The sequence below is a fragment of the Bombyx mandarina genome, chromosome 02, assembly GCF_030267445.1.
Source record: "Bombyx mandarina strain Sakado chromosome 02, ASM3026744v2".
NCBI classification, from domain to species: domain Eukaryota; kingdom Metazoa; phylum Arthropoda; class Insecta; order Lepidoptera; family Bombycidae; genus Bombyx; species Bombyx mandarina.
In genome coordinates this window covers 7,021,713-7,043,444 of record NC_143209.1, presented here as the reverse complement: position 1 = coordinate 7,043,444, position 21,732 = coordinate 7,021,713, and the positions used below count along the sequence as shown (strand labels likewise).

The 21,732-nt window shown below is 37.7% G+C and overlaps 2 protein-coding genes across 5 annotated transcripts in view; one reads left to right on the top strand and one right to left on the bottom strand.

The window, feature by feature from the left end:
• The window catches only part of CycT (Cyclin T), a 20,025-nt gene extending 11,018 nt beyond the window's left edge, over positions 1-9,007 (bottom strand). For 2 of the 3 annotated variants that reach the window (XM_028177892.2, XM_089735882.1), the window contains exons 1-8: positions 8,757-9,007; positions 8,124-8,619; positions 5,481-5,598; positions 4,800-4,907; positions 3,899-4,007; positions 1,746-1,882; positions 966-1,119; positions 72-194 (exon numbers count right to left, since the gene is read on the bottom strand). In XM_028177892.2, the coding sequence (XP_028033693.2) occupies positions 72-194; positions 966-1,119; positions 1,746-1,882; positions 3,899-4,007; positions 4,800-4,907; positions 5,481-5,598; positions 8,124-8,272 (898 nt within the window). In that variant the 5' untranslated portion in view covers positions 8,273-8,619; positions 8,757-9,007. Of the gene's footprint in view, positions 1-71; positions 195-965; positions 1,120-1,745; positions 1,883-3,427; positions 4,008-4,799; positions 4,908-5,480; positions 5,599-8,123; positions 8,620-8,756 lie in introns of those variants that run through there. The other variant, XM_028177893.2, reaches the window with a different exon arrangement.
• Positions 8,073-21,732, top strand: dgt1 (KAT8 regulatory NSL complex subunit dim gamma-tubulin 1). 2 transcript variants are annotated; one of them, XM_028177894.2, is made up of 12 exons: positions 8,073-8,634; positions 9,065-9,196; positions 11,011-11,186; positions 11,891-12,099; positions 13,003-13,116; positions 13,604-13,704; positions 15,099-15,258; positions 15,801-15,964; positions 16,783-16,928; positions 18,636-18,773; positions 19,573-19,692; positions 20,557-21,732. In XM_028177894.2, exons 2-12 carry the CDS (start codon positions 9,133-9,135, stop codon positions 20,662-20,664), a joined length of 1,500 nt encoding a protein of 499 aa, XP_028033695.1. In that variant the 5' UTR covers positions 8,073-8,634; positions 9,065-9,132; the 3' UTR covers positions 20,665-21,732. The 2 variants fall into 2 exon arrangements, with proteins under 2 accessions (XP_028033695.1, XP_028033696.1); XM_028177895.2 differs by lacking the exon at positions 9,065-9,196 and having other exon boundaries at positions 8,269-8,634.

Genomic DNA, 21,732 nt, shown 5'->3' with positions numbered 1-21,732 from the left:
AATAAATAAGAGATTACAAACTAGATTCAATTTAACACTTGTTTTTGATACAATGATATATTCAAACTGACCTTTATCAAATGATTTATCTATTTCATCGCTAGTGCTCGAATGTTGTCCGTGCTTCTTGTCAAATGGTGAGGCCTGGTTCGCACCAGAGCCGTGCTGAGGTAACGAGGCGGGAGAACTGCCATCTGTTAAACACATCAACATGTTAAAACACTAGTGCTCTATACTGCCTATTTCTGCTGCAGAGGTTGTGTACAGATGTGTACTTCAGACAAGTCGTCTACGAATGGAAACTGAAATAACGAGTGTCCCAAAGTTAATGTAAGATTTGCTGCTACCATTTCTGTAGTTCATTATTGATAACACTGAAACCGAGTTTAGGGATTAGCAAAAATGGAGCACTATGCGATATAACAAAGCATTCTCATTATTAAACAATATTTAAAAGGTAATGAAAATTTCAAGCAAAATATCGAAAGCATTGTACCAAATTTGCGACAGATGACTTTGTTACTTGCCAAATTTTGTATATTTAGAGTTCCAAGAACCTACGTGGATTGTTGAACAACAAATGCACCCACAACATGACCCTGTTTGGTGCGGATTTTGGCCTGAAGGCATTATTGAACCAGACTTTTGGAAAATGAGATTGACAAGCAGGTTACTAGGTGGTTGTTACGCACTTTAAGATTCGATGAAAAAATAAAGTATTTTATTTACAAAGTATTTATAAAGAGCAAAAACTTTATTTTCTAATTAATACTTTCCAGGTGCAAATTATGAAAAGCATTTTACAGTTGCATAATTATTATTAATCACAGCCACTGCGACAACATACAGCAGTATTGCAAAGTATACACTTAGTTTTTAATGCAATATGAATTCAATTCTACCTTATGGTATGGTAGGAACTTGTAAATAGAGCTTGAAATGAACAACGCAACATCCAAACTTACCGGCAGCTTTAACATTCATCATCTTCCTTTTTAATCTAGATGGACATTTCTCAAATATAAGAAGAAATTCTCCAGTTAATTTTTCTAATAGTTCCATTGTAACAGTCTTGTCTACATACGAAAACCAGTGGCGGCCCTCGTACGATTGTGGGATCTGTAACAATCATAGCTCTTTCGTTCAATTGTTTTTTTTTTTAAATTATATTGCTTAGGTGGGTGGACGAGCTCACGGCCCACCTGGTGTTAAGTGGTTCTACAGCGTAAACGCCGCCACTCACCTTGAGATATGCGTAAAGCCTCTGTATAGTTACAACAGCTGCCCCACCCTTCACACCGAAACGCATTAATGCTTCACGGCAGAAACAGATTGGGTGATGGTAACTACCACCCAATCTACCCTCTCTAATCCCTACCCGTATCGACTCACAAGACGTCCTACCACCAGTTATTACGTAATCTACAATTTTGCGGATTTGATTTTTATTACACAGATGTTATTCCTTCACCGTGGAAGTGAATCGTGAAAATTTGGTAGGTACGTATTTCATTAGAAAAATTGGTACCCGCCTGCGGGATTCAAACACCGGTGCATCGCAAGTTACGATGGCACGGGACGTCTTATCCTTTAGGCCACAGCAACTTTAATACAACCATATTAAACATAATGCTTAACTGTCTCTTTCTGGTATTTTTCCCTACCTATTTGGGGGCAACCTAACTAACCTAAAAAACAGAAATATCTCACAACTTATTTCACAACACGAAATGAATAATACTCACGACCCAATTACTCCATTTAGAGGCCAAATGTATACAGAAACACGCTACAACCGTCGGTTTGTACTGCAAACACATTGTTGTCAAATGGAGACTGTTTGATGCCATAAAATATGATGTTTGAGCCAAATCTTTGGTCGCTGTGAACAACACAAATTATTAGTAAATATTTGAAGATCATTCAATATTGGTCTTTAAATGTGGACCTTACAGACAATCTGGTTTAAAGCAGGCCATAGAGTCCAATTTGAACATTGAAGTCTGGATTTCTTCATAGTAACCACTTTTATTGGATTTATTCATTATATAAAATATTAAATTGCAAAAATAAAGTGGTTTTAGTGTAATAAATTAGTTGTTTTTGTAAATCTAACTAATCTATTGTGATTTTATTCTTAGTGATCAGCTGTCAAAGACATCTTACGGGGCATTCACACATTTTGTCTTGCTAGTGTTCAACTGTATGTATTGAATATTTAACTGTATGTACCGTCAATAACAAAAAAGAACTAAGCCTGACATGTTTTTTATTTTTTTTATTCTGCCTATAGAAACTATTGAAAACATTGTTAGGGCAAATGTTTGTTTATGATCACAATTCTATAATATCATGCAATCTGATCAGATCCAGATTAAGTAAGATAATAAATCTGGATCAGTCCAGATTTATTATCTGGGGTAGCCTACCTGACTATCAGCTACTCAGGTGTAAGGACTTATTGTTCAAGATTCACTTTAAAGGACCAACTAAGATCACCCCTTGTACATATTTCTGCCGCGAAACAGTCATGCTTTTCAGTTCGAAGAATGGGACAGCCCTTACACATTTGATACTTCAAAATTTCTCAACTCATCTCAGTAAAAACAAAGGTACTTTTATACTTTTTACTAGAGATGAGACGAGACTAATACTATGAGGGAAAGTTCACAACCAATCTTGACATGAAGTTGATGTCTAAAGTTAATTCTGAAGCAATGTCACAAATACAGGATACAACAATATTATGGAAATTTTGAACAAAACTGGCGATGGATTTTTATGAGTAAAGGCTAGGCTAGTCTGTATTCTAAGGCTAGATCATTTACTATCTGCGCCTTGATTGTTATAGAACACCCTAATGTCTGAGGAGGAAGGATTACAACTTGGCATCAAGTTAAAACTGTAAAACAAATCAATATTATTTATACATTTTAACTTAATATAAAACTATCCCAAATAAAATATTAAAGTTTTAAAAGTGACAGAAGTAACATAGATGTAATGTGATGTTCTTTTTCTTGAAAGTAAGAAAAAAACAACTCTTTTAAATCAATAAATTAGAAAAAAAAAATGAACCATGTTGTCAAATGGGTGCTAGTAGATAAAGATTACAATTCATTAGCCAACATGTTTGTCTTAACCTAAACAATATTTTTTTTATTTTTTTAACACATTACAGCATATACTATGGTACCAAGCCATTTATGTAATAATGTCAATGGTAGGAAAGACTGCGAACTATCTTTTAAAAAAGGCTCAAATATTGTTTGACGCAGCCAATGACTATGCGTATATTTTGAGAACAAACCATGAATTCTGCAAACATGTTAGCACGTGAATATGGTCATTTTTGTATAGATAATACAAAAAAGGCGTGATGAAGTGAGGTGACACACATATTTTTTTTATTTTTTAAACCACATACCTTACGATTTCTTAATGTTGATAAAACATAGCCTGTTCTGCACTTTTATTATAATTCGCTTGCGGCAGAGTTCTATGCGGTTTTCATATGGTCATAGGATTTTTTACTAGTCCTAAGCAAAGGTTTCTTCTAAAAGTTTTGCTCTTTATAATTTTTAGATTCAAAATGGGAGAAGTTTTAACATACACAATTTTCAAGAATTGTAGATGTCGATGGTCGAGAAACCTAGTTGTAACGTTAGCCATAGGCAATCAAAGTAGAAATTTCTTCACGTATAAACACAAAATAAATCCCATAACCATAAAGAAAATAACAACGGGCCCGCATTCAAAAAAAGAACTCGCCGAGCGTTACCGAACGCGAACAAGCGTCCCCGTCGTGTTTCCGGATTGCGGTCCGTTTCACGCTAACCGTGCACGTTCCGTTGCACGTTCGTATCGAAGCGAGACAACATTAGGACGCTTGTCTCACCTTTTACAAGGTGACACGTTCGCACAACGTGCGTGTGGGGGTGGTCGATCGCTACATCGAAACCTAATGTCTGTAGCAGAACGTTCTCGTTGAACACAAGGTCCTGCGCCTGCGAACAATAATGAAAAGGTTATAGCTCATGACCCCATTCTGCCTCATAGTGCAAGTTGTGGTGTCATCATCATCAGCCTATAGCAGTCCACTGCTGGACATAGGCCTCTCCAATTGTTTGACACTGAGCACGATCTTCGGCTTCTCTCATCCAGCTTCTGCCAGCCACCCTGCACAGATCATCACTCCACCGAGTTGTGGTATACAGTTATTCAATTCTGAAGTTGTCTTGGCCTTATGGATAAGATGCTGGTATATTCGTATCCAGCAATGCGATTATATGCCAACATTCAAATCCTGCACGCAGGTACCATTTACTCTAATTAAGCATACTTTTAAAACATGTTTATGAATAATTTCAAAGATGAAAGAATAATTTCCAAAAATATTTTTGACGTAATTACTGAGGGCATGTTGTATTTTAAGTACTCACAGATAGTAACCACCATCCTGCAAATTTGTGTAAAGCACTTAGTCCACCTTGAAAGCTGAGGAGACCCATAATACAATACAACTGAGGCTTAGACTTCATATCTCAAGGTGAATGGTAATAAAATGATGTACCTAAATGAGAGCTTTAACACAAGTGAGACCTAGGTTAGTTAATAATAAAAGCCTCAAAAAAGAAGGTATTAAAGTTTCTCTACTCTATGAGAAATGCCCTCAGCATTGACCTTGGAACCTTTTTGTATTAATACCCACTCAGTAATAATCTCTAGTAATTTATTACCAGCACATTAATCAAATACAAGCATTATCGTAGTTTACAAGAGATAAAAGTTCAACGAACCTGCTCCTGATACTGTTCAGGTGTCAGAGCGTTCACCCCCTCACCTCTGTGGAGGCATACGTGGGCCACTTTTATAACATATTCCAGCTTCCTTGGCTGCTCTTCCACCTGTAATTAGTTATGAGAATTATTAATTTCTTACATCTGTGAACACATTCACTGACCATTTTGTTTGAAGCAGTTTTAATGCATCGATTCATTCTTTCCTATTACCCTCTGCTGGGGTGTAGGGCTAGAATCAAATTCTTCCATTTACATCGGTAATGGGCAGTCTGTTCTAGCTCCTCCCACGTCATGCCCAAGACATCTATCTCCTGCTCCACCGAGCGATACCATGTATATTGCATACATGATAATAATAGCAGCATTGTGAATGTCTTAAAGAGCAATGTCTTTTTCATACATACTATTTTTATTTTATTGCTTAGGTGGGTGGACGAGCTCACAGCCCACCTGGTGTAAGTGGTTACTGGAACCCATCTACAACGTAAATGCGCCACCCACCTTGAGATATAAGATCTAATGTCTCAAGTATAGTTACAGTTACAACGGCTGCCCTACTCTTCAGACCGAAACACGTAACTGAAATAGTTAAGGCGGCGGTACCTACCCGTGCGGACTCACAAGAGGTCCTACCACCAATAAAATTAATTACTTAGTTATAAAAATTATTCTACATACCTTCGCAGCCAGGAACAAAGCTGCTGCAGCTATGGCATTCCTGTGAAACTGTGTGAATGAATGGAAGGCGTAGAACCGATGCATGTACACTATCGCCGTATTGATACATAGTTGAGAGCTGTAGGTTGCTTAGTTAAGGAAATTATGGCTTTGAAAAGATATAAGCACAAAGTAAATTATTTAATGTCATATTTTCACTAACAAATTTCTCGATTTCGGTAAGACAAATCATACTTTAACATTCACAAAACAGTAATCTGGTAACTGAATGTTTTGCAAATAGGTAATATTGTAAGAATATTATTGTATGTATAAGTGTTTGCAAAGTGTTTTCATACAGTCATCTAATATCGACATTTGTTAAATACACATATCAGGTCATATAGGGCCTTAAAATATCTAGGTTCTTAAATTATTTTGGAACGGTTCACATTGATTTGTAAGATAGAACAGGGAATTAGTTACACATCTTAATATTTTAGAAGAGAATATCTAGTATTTATAATACTAGAATTACTACATTGTTAAGCAGTGGCTGAAGACAAAAAAACGTAGAAAAATACATGATTGACAAAATTTTCCTATTTTTTTTTTGTGGAATAAAAAGATCAACACAACAAACTGTTAAATAAACACTACAAAACATTATTAATTACATTTTAATTTCATCATAAATAATGACCAACTTGATAAGAGGCCAGTGTTCATAACAACTTTTTAATGACAATGAGTCATTGGAATTCTGTGTATTTGTGGAGTTAAATTAGGTATTTTACTGTTTTAAATGAATCATTCATTTCATGTGCAACAGTGCTACACACTACATTAAATCGATGCCTCCATGAACACTACGCTAGCTCCAAATTCGTAGATTTACAGGAGGAGTGTTTAAACGAAAAAAAGTTAATAAAATCTTTATTATTGCAGATATATTTATGGTTTTTTTTTGTGTAACTAGCTGGTTTACTCTTGCTTCGAACCCCATCAATAATGATTAATTGTAATACTTTTAGCATAGTGAAGCGATTTGTGTGAAAAACGAAAATTTCAAAATTTTGAGTTAGAGTAGTGTTCATTGAAGTGATCGAAATCCAATTTCAAGTTAAATAAGATTTTAAATGTTAAAAATAATTACTTAACGATTAAAAATTTCCTAAATACATTAATCCTTTATGAAACAAACAAATGGCACTATACTACTAATAATTGGCATTTGATACTCATGTCTTAAGATACTTGGCATTTACTTTATTGATGTCTAAAAACAAAAAACCCGTGTTAACTGGTTACTGGAAAACCACAGATCTTATAATGTAAATGGGACTACAAACTTAGATATGAGGTGGTTTCAATGCATTGTATAATAACTGGCCCAATCTTCAAACCAGAGTGCATAGCTGTTCACAGCCGAAATAAACTTATAGATATAAGAAAATAGAATTGTTTGGAGTTTTATTACCAGACATTATTTTTTTACTGTAGAGATCATTGTCAAATATGTAGAGTATTTATTTCTAGAAAAAAATGGTACCTCCCAGCAGGATTTTAAGCTGTTCTTGAATTAAACCAACATCATGCATCAAGATTTTATTACCTAATAATATATACCAAACGATCATGTTTTAACTGAGATGTAAGCATATGGGCACAGTTGTAATCTTTAATAGAAACCTATATTTATCAGTATCAGATAAGTCTGAATTCAGTCTATTTAAAAGCGAAAGGTTCCCACTAAGCAAAATATTACAAAACTGCATTTCACATTTATGTAAAACAGTTGTTAATTGCATTGAATAAATTATCTCAAATTCATGTTATTTTATTTAGAATTATATTTTGTTCTAGATCCTTCCATCCTTTATTCTAGAAACATTATTGATGACTTGATACTCGTTTGCAGTAATGACCTCTTTCTATACATTTGCTTTTTTTTTTGCAGCTGTTCTCATTGGCTCGCTTGATATCAACAACCTAATGCATATCAGCATAGTATGTTCACACTTTGTTTATTTACGTTTTCATTAATCTACGTGTTCGTGGAAATGACAAAACAACACGTACGTCACGCGTGCTTCAAAAGTAATACATATTTTATCTCGTTTAACTACACGAGTACCAGGAAAACATGATAAGCTCGGAAGTGAATCGTTGAGAAGTTCCAAGAAACACGAAAGGTTATTTATCCCGGTACGCGGGTAAATTTAGAGCGGGCAGACAGGTCGATCACACAGGTCCTACGTCAACCGCGCAGGCGTCCCGACAGCTGTCGAACACTGACCTCGAAAAAAACCACGCTTCATACGTGACCCTAACCTAAATACAAACACTTATGGGCATTTTCACGTTAATACGCAATCATAGGCGTATCCTTCAGTTTAGATATTATGGTTTTACTCACGGGAAATCCCAGACGAGCAAGGGAAAGTGTGTGAATGACGCCGTTATGTACACGACATTTCGTCACTTTTTCTAACTCTTGTACATGATCACTGCACATTCTGACGCTTCACAAATGTTGATTACCGATATTAGAGGACATTTTAATTAATGAAAACACTCAACAAAGCACTAAAATACACATTTTAAACACATGACTCGACAAAAACATTGGGTCGTAATCGAACACTTTTTCGAAAAGGATACACTTGAAGCCTCTGTCCCATATCCTGTATTAGATTCGCGGCCTGCTGCCGATAAGCTAACTCTTTATCTGCATCTAAACCGCATTTTCTGCTTGGTGAATTCTGTAGCTGTTCTTTTGTAAAATACCATTTTTCTTGCCCACCAGCCATTGAACGGATGTTCGGACTGCGCGCGAGAAAGCACGACGGATAGAAGTGCCCCGTCTAAGTGCGTGAGTGGGAAAGGGACAGCGCTAGCACAGCGGCAACCGGATAAAGACCACGTTAACATTTGAGTGATTGATAAATTAAAATCCTAACATTTTATCAGAAAACACTGTTTTCATTCACCATTAATGAACTAAAAAAATATTAAAATTAATGGAATAACAAAACAACAAGAAAATTACTTAAAAAAAATACATCACAACACGATATTCTGATTAGGAATTTCAAGCTGACGCCATTGTAAAACTTGGTAGTTAACGCAGTCAGGTCTCCGGTGACAGATTGATGATCTGCAAAAAACACAGGTACGTTTCACTTTATCACTATGTTTCTTTTAATAGAATGAGAATAGCTCTTTCTTTTGTACATATTTTCAAAACGCATTGCTAACTTTTCAATGAAAAAAATCAACTTCAAATTTACGGACCTAAAACTCTGTCGCACTGTGCAAATGGCCGACCCACCACTGTTTACAATTCACCTCACTATTAAATTCGAGTTAAAATGCCTGATGACTTAAACTATTATCGGTCATTTCATAATTAGTAAAATTATTTTATAATACGATTAGTTTCAGTCATTACTTTTTTCAAATTGTTGCAAACTAGTTTATTTTTATTAAGAATCACATCTGACCTAACTTTAGTGAACAAAGTTTCGCGCTACGTGGATAACTACGAACAAACAATCGTAATTAAAATATTCTAATATAAGATGATTACGCAACTTTTACAGAGGTTTCATATGATTTTTAAAGAAAACATTAGAAAGTACGTATTACAGGCTGCTAATATAGCAAAAAAATGTTTCCATTCGGAAGAGAGTATGCAAACACCTTGAACGCTCATAATATCAAGATTTCTGAACGTAAGTAAAAAATAAAAAATCAAATGCGTTAATTTAAACAAACAAACCAAATCATTACTTAGTTCATTAAACATGTAGATTTATAAAAATATATAAACATCATTTCATTAGAACACGAGATCTTTTTGTATGAAATAGTATATCGTAGTCAAGTCAGTAGTTGCATGCCTATGTATGTGAAAAACTATGTAAAAAATTAACTCCGACAGCCTTGTCGGAGTTAATTTTTTTAAATATTATTTCTCAGACTTACACTGCGATTTCGTCATTAATAAAATTGAGACAATAAAATAACAAAACAAGCACCAATTTCACGGGACCCAAATTTTCATGTTTCGCAGGTACCCTCCTAAAAATCTAGATTATAAAAAAAACATGTTTGTGCGAATTATCATCGAAATCTGTCCACTGATATTTACGTGATTACGAAATTTCCCTTTCTAAATCAACATTATTGTAGGTTAAAAATATACTGGGCTCCTTCCGGTACCCGTTTCATTAACAATTAGGACGACTTGTTTATCAACAAAAAAAAAAAATACAAACTTATGTAATAATTATAACAAGACGTAGGTATCAAACAGATTGTATTAATTTGGCAATACGTACATGCGGGATAATACAAAAATTTTACAAACTCAAGGCCGTATTAAGTACGTATTTCATAGCATTAAGTATTGCATAATTTAATTTGCGTAATTAATGGTGGTAGGACCTCTTGTGAGTCGGCACGGGTAGCTACCACCACCCCGCCTATTTCTGCCGTGAAGCAGTAATGCGTTTCGGTTTGAAGGGTGGGGCAGCCGTTGTACTATACTGAGACCTTTGAAGTCATATCTCAAGGTGGGTAGCGGCATTTACGTTGTAGATGTATATGGGCTCCGGTAACCACTTAACACCAGATGGCGGTCCACCCGTTTAAACTATAAAAAAAAGAACTGCCGTCTGGTCATTTCAAGTTATTGATAAGTTCTTTTCGTTAAGATCAACGTATCATCGTATTATCAGCCTATAGCAGTCCATTGCTGGACTTTGGTATCTCGAATTGCACGCCATTGAGCACGATCCTCGGCTTATCTCATCCAGCTCTTGCCAGCCATCCTGCATAGATCATCACTCCATGCAGCTTGGAGCATGGAGCTTGGCTCCAACGGTTATCGGTTCGCCAGCTAATATGGCCAGCCCTAATATATGAGATATACCATAGGGGTTGAATTCATCATAAAAAAAACCTAGAAAAACTACGAGCAATAAATAACCACAGTAACGAAATAAAGAAGTATGGATTAAACAATTAAGCTTCTTTGGTAAAAAAAAAATATATTATAACCCCATGACAATTTTTTCACGATATCAAGATAGTGGTATGCGGCGGCATCCATGTTGTAACGACAGTAGTGGCCATAGAACAAAAGATATTTGACAGATGTCCGAATATCGCTAACAATAATTTGAAGGTAAGTTAGGACCGTCGGTCTACTGAGCAGCAACACCAGCTCGGTGGAAGATCCCCCTTTGTCGTTAACCCCCAAATGTCTATGGGGACAAACCAGGTTGCACCAGGTGTACAGGTGAATTTACTCCCCCATCTGGAATAATAGAATTTTTTATCGATACGATACTTGTGAGACCTACAATGGGTCTTACCTTCGATAATTTCAATTGTTGAATTTATACATATTTTATTAACACGATTGCAGACTCAACCGTTGCTACATGTTAATAGTTTATTATTACTAAGCGATTAAAATCTAATGGCATTATGTCACACGTACCGATCAAATTTTAACGTCATTTTTTATTTGAAATTTCAGTTTCCTCGTCCGTTATGACGTCACAACCTCGTAAATTAATTCACCTGCCTAAAGTCAGGATGCTCAGTAGTGGGGGACCAACAAAATCCGGTATCCGGATAACGAATGTGAGGACTATAAAGCCTCCGGACCCGGAACACGTGAAAAAACAGGAAGAGGAGAAACTGAGGGCTCAGGTATATAATAATAAATTATTTCACTATTCTAATCTCCGGTTTGAGCGCCGAAAGCTCACCTACACGCTAGGGTCAAGCTGAGATAGCCTCTCAAGGCTATCGGTATAGGTAGGGAAAAAAAATAAAAATTCTAATCTACATTTTGACTCACGACTGAGAGTGTAGCTGCATATACACACTAGAGATGAAACGGCTATCCGATAACTATCCGGTATCTGGCATATCCGGCCATGTTTTCACTATCTGGCCGGATACCGGATAGTACATCAGTATCTGGCCGGATTACGGATAGTAAAATTAAAAAAAATTCAATGTTATACAAAAGGCAAATAATACCACAATAGGCTATGGACAACTTTTATTTTTATAATCGTACGTCAAAAGTGATTGTTTTATCAATAAGTTTGTTTAATACTCAAAATTCACAAGTGGCAAATTGTGGTGAATGAATACCAAATCGTCGTAGGTACCGAGTCGTCAGGATCTCCGCTTACGTGGGCCAACACCCGAACGCGCACGAATATTTCCGAAATGGCCGAGTATCCGGTAACCGAATATCCGGCGCTCCGGCCTCGCAGCTTGCCGAATATTCGGTATCCAGTATCCGGCCAAACCTCTATCCGTTTCATCTCTAATTCACACACCCAGTACACCGATTGACTCCTCTGATGATGTGGCTAATGAAAAAAAAAAAACATTTTCAGGTCCAAAAGGAGATCGCCTCGCGGTGTCGCTCGTGCGCGTACAAGGGCTACGAATGCTTGCAGCCCGTGCTGTCCGGCCGCCAGTACTGTTATAGGCACGTGCTCCGCGACCCGACTGCACCCTACAGGCAGTGCGTGCACAACTACGCCAACGGGGAGAGGTGTACGCTGCCGGCACCCATGGACACCAATGATCCCCGGGACCCTGGGTGAGCTTTTAGATTTTTTTAGTCTGTCTCACGACCCAAGTCAGGATATTGATATCCTCAGGGTCGGATATCCTCAATGTTAACTTTTTAAATTATAATTAGTCACCAATGTTACCGAAGTGGTTACCGAAGCCTATAGACATCTATAACGTAAAAGCCGCCACCCACCTTGAGATATCAGTTCTAAGAACTCAGTATAGTTACAACGGCTGCCCCGCCCTTCAAACCGAAACGCATTACTGCTTCACGGCAGAAACAGGCGGGGTAGTGGTACCTACCCGTGCGGACTCACAAGAGGTCCTATCATCAGTGAACCGTGTTCCGTGAACACGACTCTCTTAATATAAAATTGCTCATAGTTATATGCCCGTGATGAAGAATATAATCAAATAAGATAAAACGCTAGTCAATAAACAAACGAATATATTTGTAAACTAGCGGCCCGCTCCGGCTCCGCTCGGATCTTTCACAAAAATACAATATTTGAGGTTGTTTTATTTTTTAAAATAAAAGAACATTTATTGCGGCATAACTATAATGGTTAGACATATTATGCTGTCGCGACACTTTTTGTGAATAATAATGTGTTCTACAAAGCCGTAGTACATTATTTTATTCTATCATCAATAGTTTTCGCAGGGCACGCGATGTAAAGAATATTTTAGGTATTTTTTTTACACCTTGGGTTACATTATTGGAGTTTTAGTAAGGATCCCTAATTTTTTTCAAAAAAGATTATAGCCTATATCACTCGGGAATAGCGTAGCTTCCAAACAGTGAAAGAATTTTTCAAATCGGTTCAGTGGTTTTTCGGAGCCTATTCAATACAAACAAACAAATCTTTCCTCTTTATAATATTAGTATAGATATAATACTTGATGATGAATTCCATGGTGTTTCCAGGTTGTGCTTCGAGCACGCCCGCGCCGCCCTCGCCCTGCGCCAGCGCCAGGCCGCGCCGCCCCCGCCCCTCCCCACCACCGAGACGCTGCTCCACCAGCTCAGCCACTACATACAGTTAGTACACATCTGTAGCCCGGACCAAGTAAATGATTGTGAGATAACCCAACGAAAATTGCCGTCTGTGTTGTCTATTGGAACAATAAGTGACACAGCCAAGTGGAATTCTGGAGGAAGTAGCTGTTCTGTTCTAAAAACCAATCAGGTTATAGTTTAGTGTGTTGGGCATCGCAAAGTGGGGCAAAACCGATTCATGCAATCCAAGTTCAATGGTCTCCAAACACCGATCACCATACTCGTTGGAAATATATTCAAGTCTGCATATTTTATCACCATCATTATGTACTGACTCCAGTCATATTGCAGATAATTTATTGAATGGTATACACAATTCTCACTAATGTATTAAATGCTTGTGTCAGCTGATTACACAAAAATTATGTTCGAGTGATACAATTTGTTCCCATTACCATTGCCCATTTGTTGCCAAACAAAATAACGAATACTTCTATATTAATATAAATGTTTTTAAATAAATTTCCAGAGCAGAGAGGCCCCGCACGACGTCATGTGCGTCTTCAGTGTCTGTTGTAAGCGACCCTTCGGAACCAGAACAGTCTTCTCCGACAGTACTAGATCCGTTCAGTGAGTAAATTATTTTTACACATCATTTGATTCCTATGTAATTGACACTAACTTCAGATGTCTGTTTAACCAAGAATAGTATAGTTTTATTATTTTGACCCAATATCCTAACCAGGACCACTGCGAAATAAATACTTTTTAAACTATAATTACTTATCCTCTAAATTCTGTAAATAAGTCCTCGATCCATCTGCTATTATGTCGTCATTAGAGTTCTGGCTTTCGCACCCTTGAATGCGCTTTCCATTATAAAGATCTTATTACTCGGTAGCAGTACTAGAAAAATGGTACCAACCATACAGACTTATTATATTGATGCCTTCAGCTCTAACACTAGGAGCCGGCTTAGGGACCCCGGTAACCGTACTCGTCGAACTCGACAAAGAGTTCGCCGTGCAACCTAACCCATGCACCAGCTCGCTGAGTTTCTCGCCGGATCTTCTCAGCGGCTCGCGATTCCGATCCGGTAGTAGATTCATCCTTCGGAGGCGCTCGGGTAGCTGTTAGCAAATCCCACCCCTCCTGGCTGAGCCTTTGCTCGTCCACCTGTCCTGGTGAAACTGGAAAGGCCTCTGCGCCACCAGTAATCCTTCAATCATAAAAAAAAAACTTGTTATAATAAGCCGCTTATGTACAAGTATAAGAACTGATAAAACTCATTTAAATATAATGTGACTGTATGTTATTTATCTTAGATAAGGTGTTATAAGGTCTCACGCACTGTTCATGGTCCGTCATGTTAAAAAAGTCTATACCTCGAATATATTCCTTGGGTTTCTCGAGTCCTGGATGTACTTTAATAATGCCCATATTCATTTCTACTCATCCGTGCCCACGAAAATTGGAAAGTAACACGAAACTGGAATTGACCAGATTAAACCGGACGATTGATTGTACATGTCTCGATAGTCAATAATAATACTCTTAACTACATTGCAAGTGACCATTCCCGATCCTGCGGACAGAATGGAAAGCAGTCGACGTCGCCCAAAACACGTCATCTCGAATCCTCCCGATCCACTAACGGTGCTTTTAGGTACTTCAAGCACCGGTCACCGTTCCCGTCGAACCCGTCGCTTGCGACGAAGGGCTCGACGAGTAAATTAACCCACAGACACAGCCCACTGAGTATCTTGCCGGATCTTCTCAGTGGGTCGCGTTTCCGATCCGGTGGTAGATTCTGCGAAGCACTGCTCTTGCTAGGGTTCGTGTTAGCAACGTCATCAGGTTTGAGCCCCGTGAGCTCACCTACAAAAGTTAGGGTTACGCTGAAATAGCCTCTCAAGGCTCTCAGCTTAGGTAGGAGAAAAAAAGAAAAAAAAAAAAAAGGAAGTGTAGATAACCCACAAATTAGTTTCCTTCTTGTTTTCATTAATTAGTTAATTTAATTACAGAACAAATAGACGCGAGATCGGTGAATGCATCGTACTCAGCGTCGATACAAGAGTACTGCAGTGCCTCTGACAGTGACGGTGACAGTGTCAAGCTGGGGGAGAACGGGGAATGTAGCTCGGGGGACGATGAACTCGCACCCGTTGAAGAGCTACCATTATGGTAAGTGATCGTTGTAAGAATGGCAGCAATGCGTTTCGGTTTGGCAGGGCAGCCGTTGTAACTATACTGAGACCTTGGAACTTATATCTCAAGGTGGGTGGCGCATTTACCTTGTAGATGTCTATGGGCTCCGGTGACCACTTAACACCAGGTGGGCTGTGAGCTCGTCCAACCATCAAAGCAATAAAAAAAACTGATGTAAGGGAATCGATTTCAAAACTCAGGCTGGTCCTTGACATGAAATAGAAAAATAAAATTAATTATGTATATTGAAATATTTTTTTAAGGGATTTCATGGCCTGGTAACTTAGACCTTTAGGTCATGTCATATTTTAATTTATATTCTTATTTTACGAAAAATGATAAAATGTAGTGACTTTCACTGACAGGTAGCCGATGATATAAGGAGTAACTTAGGCTACTTTTTTTAGACTAGCTTCGCCCCGCGGTGTCACTCGCGGTATGAGAATAACCGCGGGTGACATCGCGGGACTCAGCTATCAATAATAAAATTTAATGTTTCGATATATAAAAAATTTCAGGCGTGCCGGTGTGTACACCGCCGAAGAAACTGTAAGTGAAGCAAGAAATGCACTAAAACTATTGCAAATGGCGTACGTCAATCAAATGGGGCGTCTCCGGGTGCTGCTACAAATGTCCCGGGCTAAATACGTGAAGGCTCTCAAGGCTGAGAAGGAACACTACTGTAAGCTATACACTAACTTTTTTCTATTGGGGCCAATCACTCGTCATCTCATGTCCTTCTCTCGCATACCCTCTGTCTCTCTCTGGCACAGGCCGGCCAAGTCATAGGAATCAACCTAAATGCCATCACCTTCCTTCATACATGATGTAATTACATACATGATGAAATTAGCCAAATTGGTCCAGCCGTTCTCGAGTTTTAGCGAGACTAACGAACAACAATTCATTTTTATATATAACTAGCTGACCCGGCAAACATTGTTTTGCCATATATAAGATTTCTAGGGAATTTCTAGTGTAGAAAAAAAAACTAACTTATTGTAAGTGTGTAAGGATGTGGTAAATGAGTGAAAGAGGTATGTAGTGCTGTGAACGATGAGGGAATATATAATAACAATAACAAAACCTCATTCAACCACATAATACCTCATTATAACAAAAAAAAATCCAAATAAAAAAGATATGTTAGGGGTGGACAACCCTAATCACTTAGGGGTATGAAAAATAGATAGTAGCCGATTCTCAGGCTTACTGAATATGCATAAAAAATTTCATGAGAATCGGTCAAGCGGTACCGGAGGAGTATGGGAACGAACATTGTGACACGAGAATTTTATATATTAGATTAGATATAGATTGTACACACATTATACACTTGATCTACACTGATTTACGAGGTTCTTATAGAATAGAGGGCGGGTCGCTAGTTCTCTATAAGTGTGAGAAATTTCATACTCCTCCGTCCGGGCATTTTTCGTAAAAAGGGATACAAAGTTTTTGCTTCACGTATTAATGTGTGGATGATATGTGTATTTGCAGGCAGCATAAACACGCAAACCCGCAACGGTCCGCCCACGGCTCGCGAAAGGAGGCAACTACGGAAACTGAAGGCCTTTGCTTCATATCACAAGAAGCACGGTGTGGATGCTGTGCTCGGTAGGAAGCTACATCATAAGAGAGCCAAAGTTAGTATTCTGCATAATTGTAGACATTCCAGTACAGTAAAGTAACAGACCCTGATTGCCAGGCTGAAGCTCCTGACTCTTGTTTTCAAATTGGGCAAGCATTTGTGTAATTAAGAAGTTTATTTACTTTGTCTGGGTGCTTAATATCTATATATATGTATGTGCATTTAAAGATATATATCTGGTTCCTATACTACAGGTAATCTTAGTTAGGGATCAGATTGCCTTGTGCGATTGGGTTGAGGGATATATATAATAACTAGCCGTACTCGCCCGCTTCGCTGGGCATTTAAAATCAACATTATTACATCATCATCATCATCATCATCATCAACAGCCCAGTCGTCCACTGCTGGACATAGGCCTCTCCCAATCCACACCACTGAGCCCGGTCTACGGCTCTCCTCACCCACTTCTTGGCGGCAATATTACATATATTGTCATTATTATTATTAGGGAGTCCAACACTCATATAAATATTAGCCTATCCATTAAGTACATGTATTTTCTACATCGATACCAAGTTTCAAGTCAATCGGATGCATGGTTCAGTAGTTATAACGGAACATCCGTAAAAACCACTGTAGATTTATATATTAGAAAGATAGATATAGATTAATATAATAGCATAGTATAGGTACAAATGTGTACCACGTAGCGTTTTCCGGTTTTGAACGGTGGGAGTCAATACAATTACAATTGAGATTTTGTGATATTACTGGTGGCAGGACGTCTTGTGAGTCCGCACGGGTAGGTACCACCGCCCTGCCTATTTTTGTCGCGAAGCAATAATTCGTTTCAAATCAAATCAAAACAAATCAAAAAAATTTTTTTTTATTATTGCTTTGATCTGTGGACGGGCTCACAGCCCACTTGGTGTTAAGTGGTAAGCCCATAGACATCTACAACGTAAATGCGCCACACACCTTGAGATATAGTTCTAAGGTCTCAGTATAGTTACAACGGCTGCCCCGCCCGTCAAACCGAAACGCATTACTGCTTCACGGCAGAAATAGGCGGAAATATTCAACATAAATGAAAGTACATACTTGTTGAACGTCAAAAGAACAACCGCCAATTCACAAGAACTAGCCTCCGTCCTGAGAAGAATTGGCAAGAAACTCAGCGGGCATGTCTTTTTTTTTTAAATATTAAGTTTTTTTTTTATATTAGATTTTTTTTAAATATTCATTTTTACAATGAGTAGTAGTATTATAACGTAACAATTATTGCAATATTGAAATGCCCGGTAATAGATAATCATTGACTTTATAGTAAGCTTTATTGCACAGATGTTGTTTAATAAATTCAAATTAAAAATCATTTATTTCAACTTGGATGTCATCAAAAGCACACTTGTTGAATGTCAAAATGTAAAAGAAAATGTTAACTCTACCAGTTACTAATAGTTTTCGATTTGAAGGATGGCTGTTTTATTATAAAACTAGAGTCTTAGAACTCATGTGTCAACCTAGGTGTCGATATTTACATTTTTGATGTCGCCAGTTATCATTTAACACTAGGTCTATTAAAAAATAGATCTGAAGGAGAATCAGGTTCAGGAGATCAGATTGCAACAATACGGTAATCACTCAAAACCTAAAGAACTCATTTGCCCAATATTTATGATCAGGTTGCAACATCTATGGGCTACGTAACTCTACTGCTCAATATTTATGTTAATATAGAGGCTATAAATGTTTCCAGGTGAACGATCCTCACCCATCCCGGCCGGTGCCGTCCACGTGTCGCTGCACGTTCTCCGAGGGCGGCGTGCGGTGCCCCGCGCAGGCGCTGCCGGCCGCCAAGCACTGCCTCAAGCATATACTGCACGACAGACATCAGGTAACCTCCCTCAATCCACTATATATATATATATTTTATTGCTTATATGGGTGGACGAGCTCACAGCCCACCTGGTGTTAAGTGGTTACTGGAGCCCATAGACATCTACAACGTAAACGTGCCACCCACCTTGAGATGTAAGTTCTAAAGTCTCAGGTATAGTTACAACGGCTGCCCCACCCTTCAAACCGAAACGCATTACTGCTTCACGGCAGAAATAGGCAGGGCGGTGGTACCTACCCGTGCGGACTCACAAGAGGTCCTACCACCAGTAAAAAAAATTCTCCATTATTCTTGGTTGAGCAGACGGCAATATCGTTGGAGTATATATAGATTGATAAAAAAGAAAGAACGGTGAATTGAACATAGTTTATTTTATTTAAAAAATAGGCCAATTTAAGAAAACAAATTAAGTAATTAAAAATTTCTTAATATCTCAAGGTGATCACAGTTAAAAGAAAATGAATTCATCACCAAATGAAAAAAGATCCTGCCTGATTTTTTTTTATCTTCTGACATGATAATAATGTCACTAGTTCATTTATAAAGAAAAACATTTTTATTTTAAGTACTAATTAGCAGTGTTCAAGCCAGACTAACTTCATGCTTTGAGCCAAAAGTAGAAAACCGTTTTGAGGTTTGTAGCATTGCTGAAGTCCATGGGCGACGGTGACCACTCACGATCAGGTGGGCCGTATGCTCGTCTGCCTATAGGGGCAATAATAAAAAAGTTATGGATAAAATATCAAAAGTGATATTTGGGTCGGGCACACTATTTCTAATATGTACGTGTTTCCAGGCTTTGTACATAGCGTGCGGCGTGTGCGAGTGCGCGGAGGTGTTGCCCTTGGCCCCGCTGCCCTCCTCCGTGTGTCGCTACCACACGCAGCCGCCGCCCTACACGGTCTTCGCACCCAAGGTACTGCAGCTCTACCCACGGACGTTACTAGACCCACTTCAACTAAATAGACCATACATGAGAAAAACTGGAAGTCAGCCGCCTGTCTGACGCCGACCCTACCTTTTTTTTTTAATGCTTAGATGGCTGGACGAGCTAAAAGCCCACCTGGTGCTAAGTGGCTACTGGAGCCCATAGACATCTACAACGTGAATGCCGCCACCCGCCTTGAGATATGAGTTCTAAGGTCTCAGTATAGTTACAATTACCTGAGGACAGTGGGCTTGGAATTGGAAAAGCAAGACTAGAAGAAGTTGTATGGTTAAATAAAAAAAATGGGCAAAGAAGTGCAAGATGAAAATATAAGAGTAGCCAAGAGGAAGGTTGAAACTATAAAATTTTGATGGGAAATATTAACTTTTGCCTTATACAATTTTGTCAATTTTGACTAATAATAATTATTTTTATATTGTAGTTTTTATTATAGTTTGCAATATGACATTGCTTACCAAGCTTGCTTACATATTCAAATATCATCCGACCCTTCCGTTCTTTATATACAGTGCTTACTGGACGTAACAAACATAGACCTTACAAACACCTGCAAACACAAGATGCGACCTCACGAATAGACTAAACTCTTGATCCAACTATGGGGTCTTAAAGACAATCCCTTAGTATTATAAAATTTTAAGTAGAATATCCTATTATTCATTTTCACAAAGAAAATAATAATCATAAAGACAGCTGTTAGTGTTTAAAGTAGAAAGCATACCTGCTGAGTATAACGTAAATATGAAATATTTATTCATTGTTAGATTTATTTAATTCTAACTAATATATAAGTACAGAAAATATGAAATAAAAAAAATATTTTACTAACAGAGAGACGAGACAGAGAGCGAGTCAGAATCAAACTCTTCATCGGACGAGTCACGAACAGAAGCAGCTGAATCAGAAGTGCACACGGATGCACAGGACTCACTGCGGTGACAGCAGCTTGATATACTCTACTACATGCTCAGTGGAGACCAATAGTGAGCTCGGAGTGAGACATTAACAATAAACTGTGTCAGTGTTGAGTGTTGTGATCCTAGTAAATTCTTTAATGTGTTAAAATAATTATATAACACTACTTTCAATCACCAAAGATGATATTGACAGGTAATGTGGAAATAATCTATTGCAAATGTAAAATCATAATTTATAGTTATTACAATTATTATTTAGTGAACAATTTGACTGTGATCAGTTTTGTACTTTTAATTAAAAAACGTTGATTATGACGTAAATTTTGATATGGAATGTACACTTCCTCATATTAATTCTTGCATGCAGAGTGGCTTATTGTGGTCCTTGAGCCAACACGAGAAGTTCCAAATAGTTAAGTCTTTATACTGAGCATATCGTTTTGGTATTCACTACCCAATGACCACAGTATAGTAAATTCTTGTCGACTGACTGCTGTGTGGATATGTGAAGAAATAAGTACTAAAAAAAATAATTGCCATGCCATTGTAATATGCACTATGTCAGTATTGTAATTTAAAATATTTTATACTACTAATGTCTGATAAAGTCGATTAGTGATAAATTCTGAATGCATGTTAAATGTATGTATGTTGATGTTTCTAAGAGTATGGAAAAATTTGGTAAATTACTAAGTGGTATTATTAAAACTAATGTACTGGGTAGAAGCAAACTGTTCCCGAAATACAGTCTGTAATTTAGGTAATTCCCAAGAGGATATATGTTTACGATTAAAAGAAATTTACTTCACTAACGGTTATAAAAACACGCAATTAACACACCTAAATAAACAGATGGGCATCTGATCATGACGCAAAGAGGTGATGTTGGTGGGATGTCAGGTTTACTAAATATGAACTTTTACAACAAAATGTATATTTGTGCTCAAATCACCAAAGACTTTTCGGGAACCGTTTCATGTATATAAAATGTCTCTTATGCAATCGGTGCAAGTGTACGCCTTGATTTATTGTTTGTTAAAGCTAATGTCAGTCAAAATTGCTCGAATAAAAATACCTTGAACTATGCAAA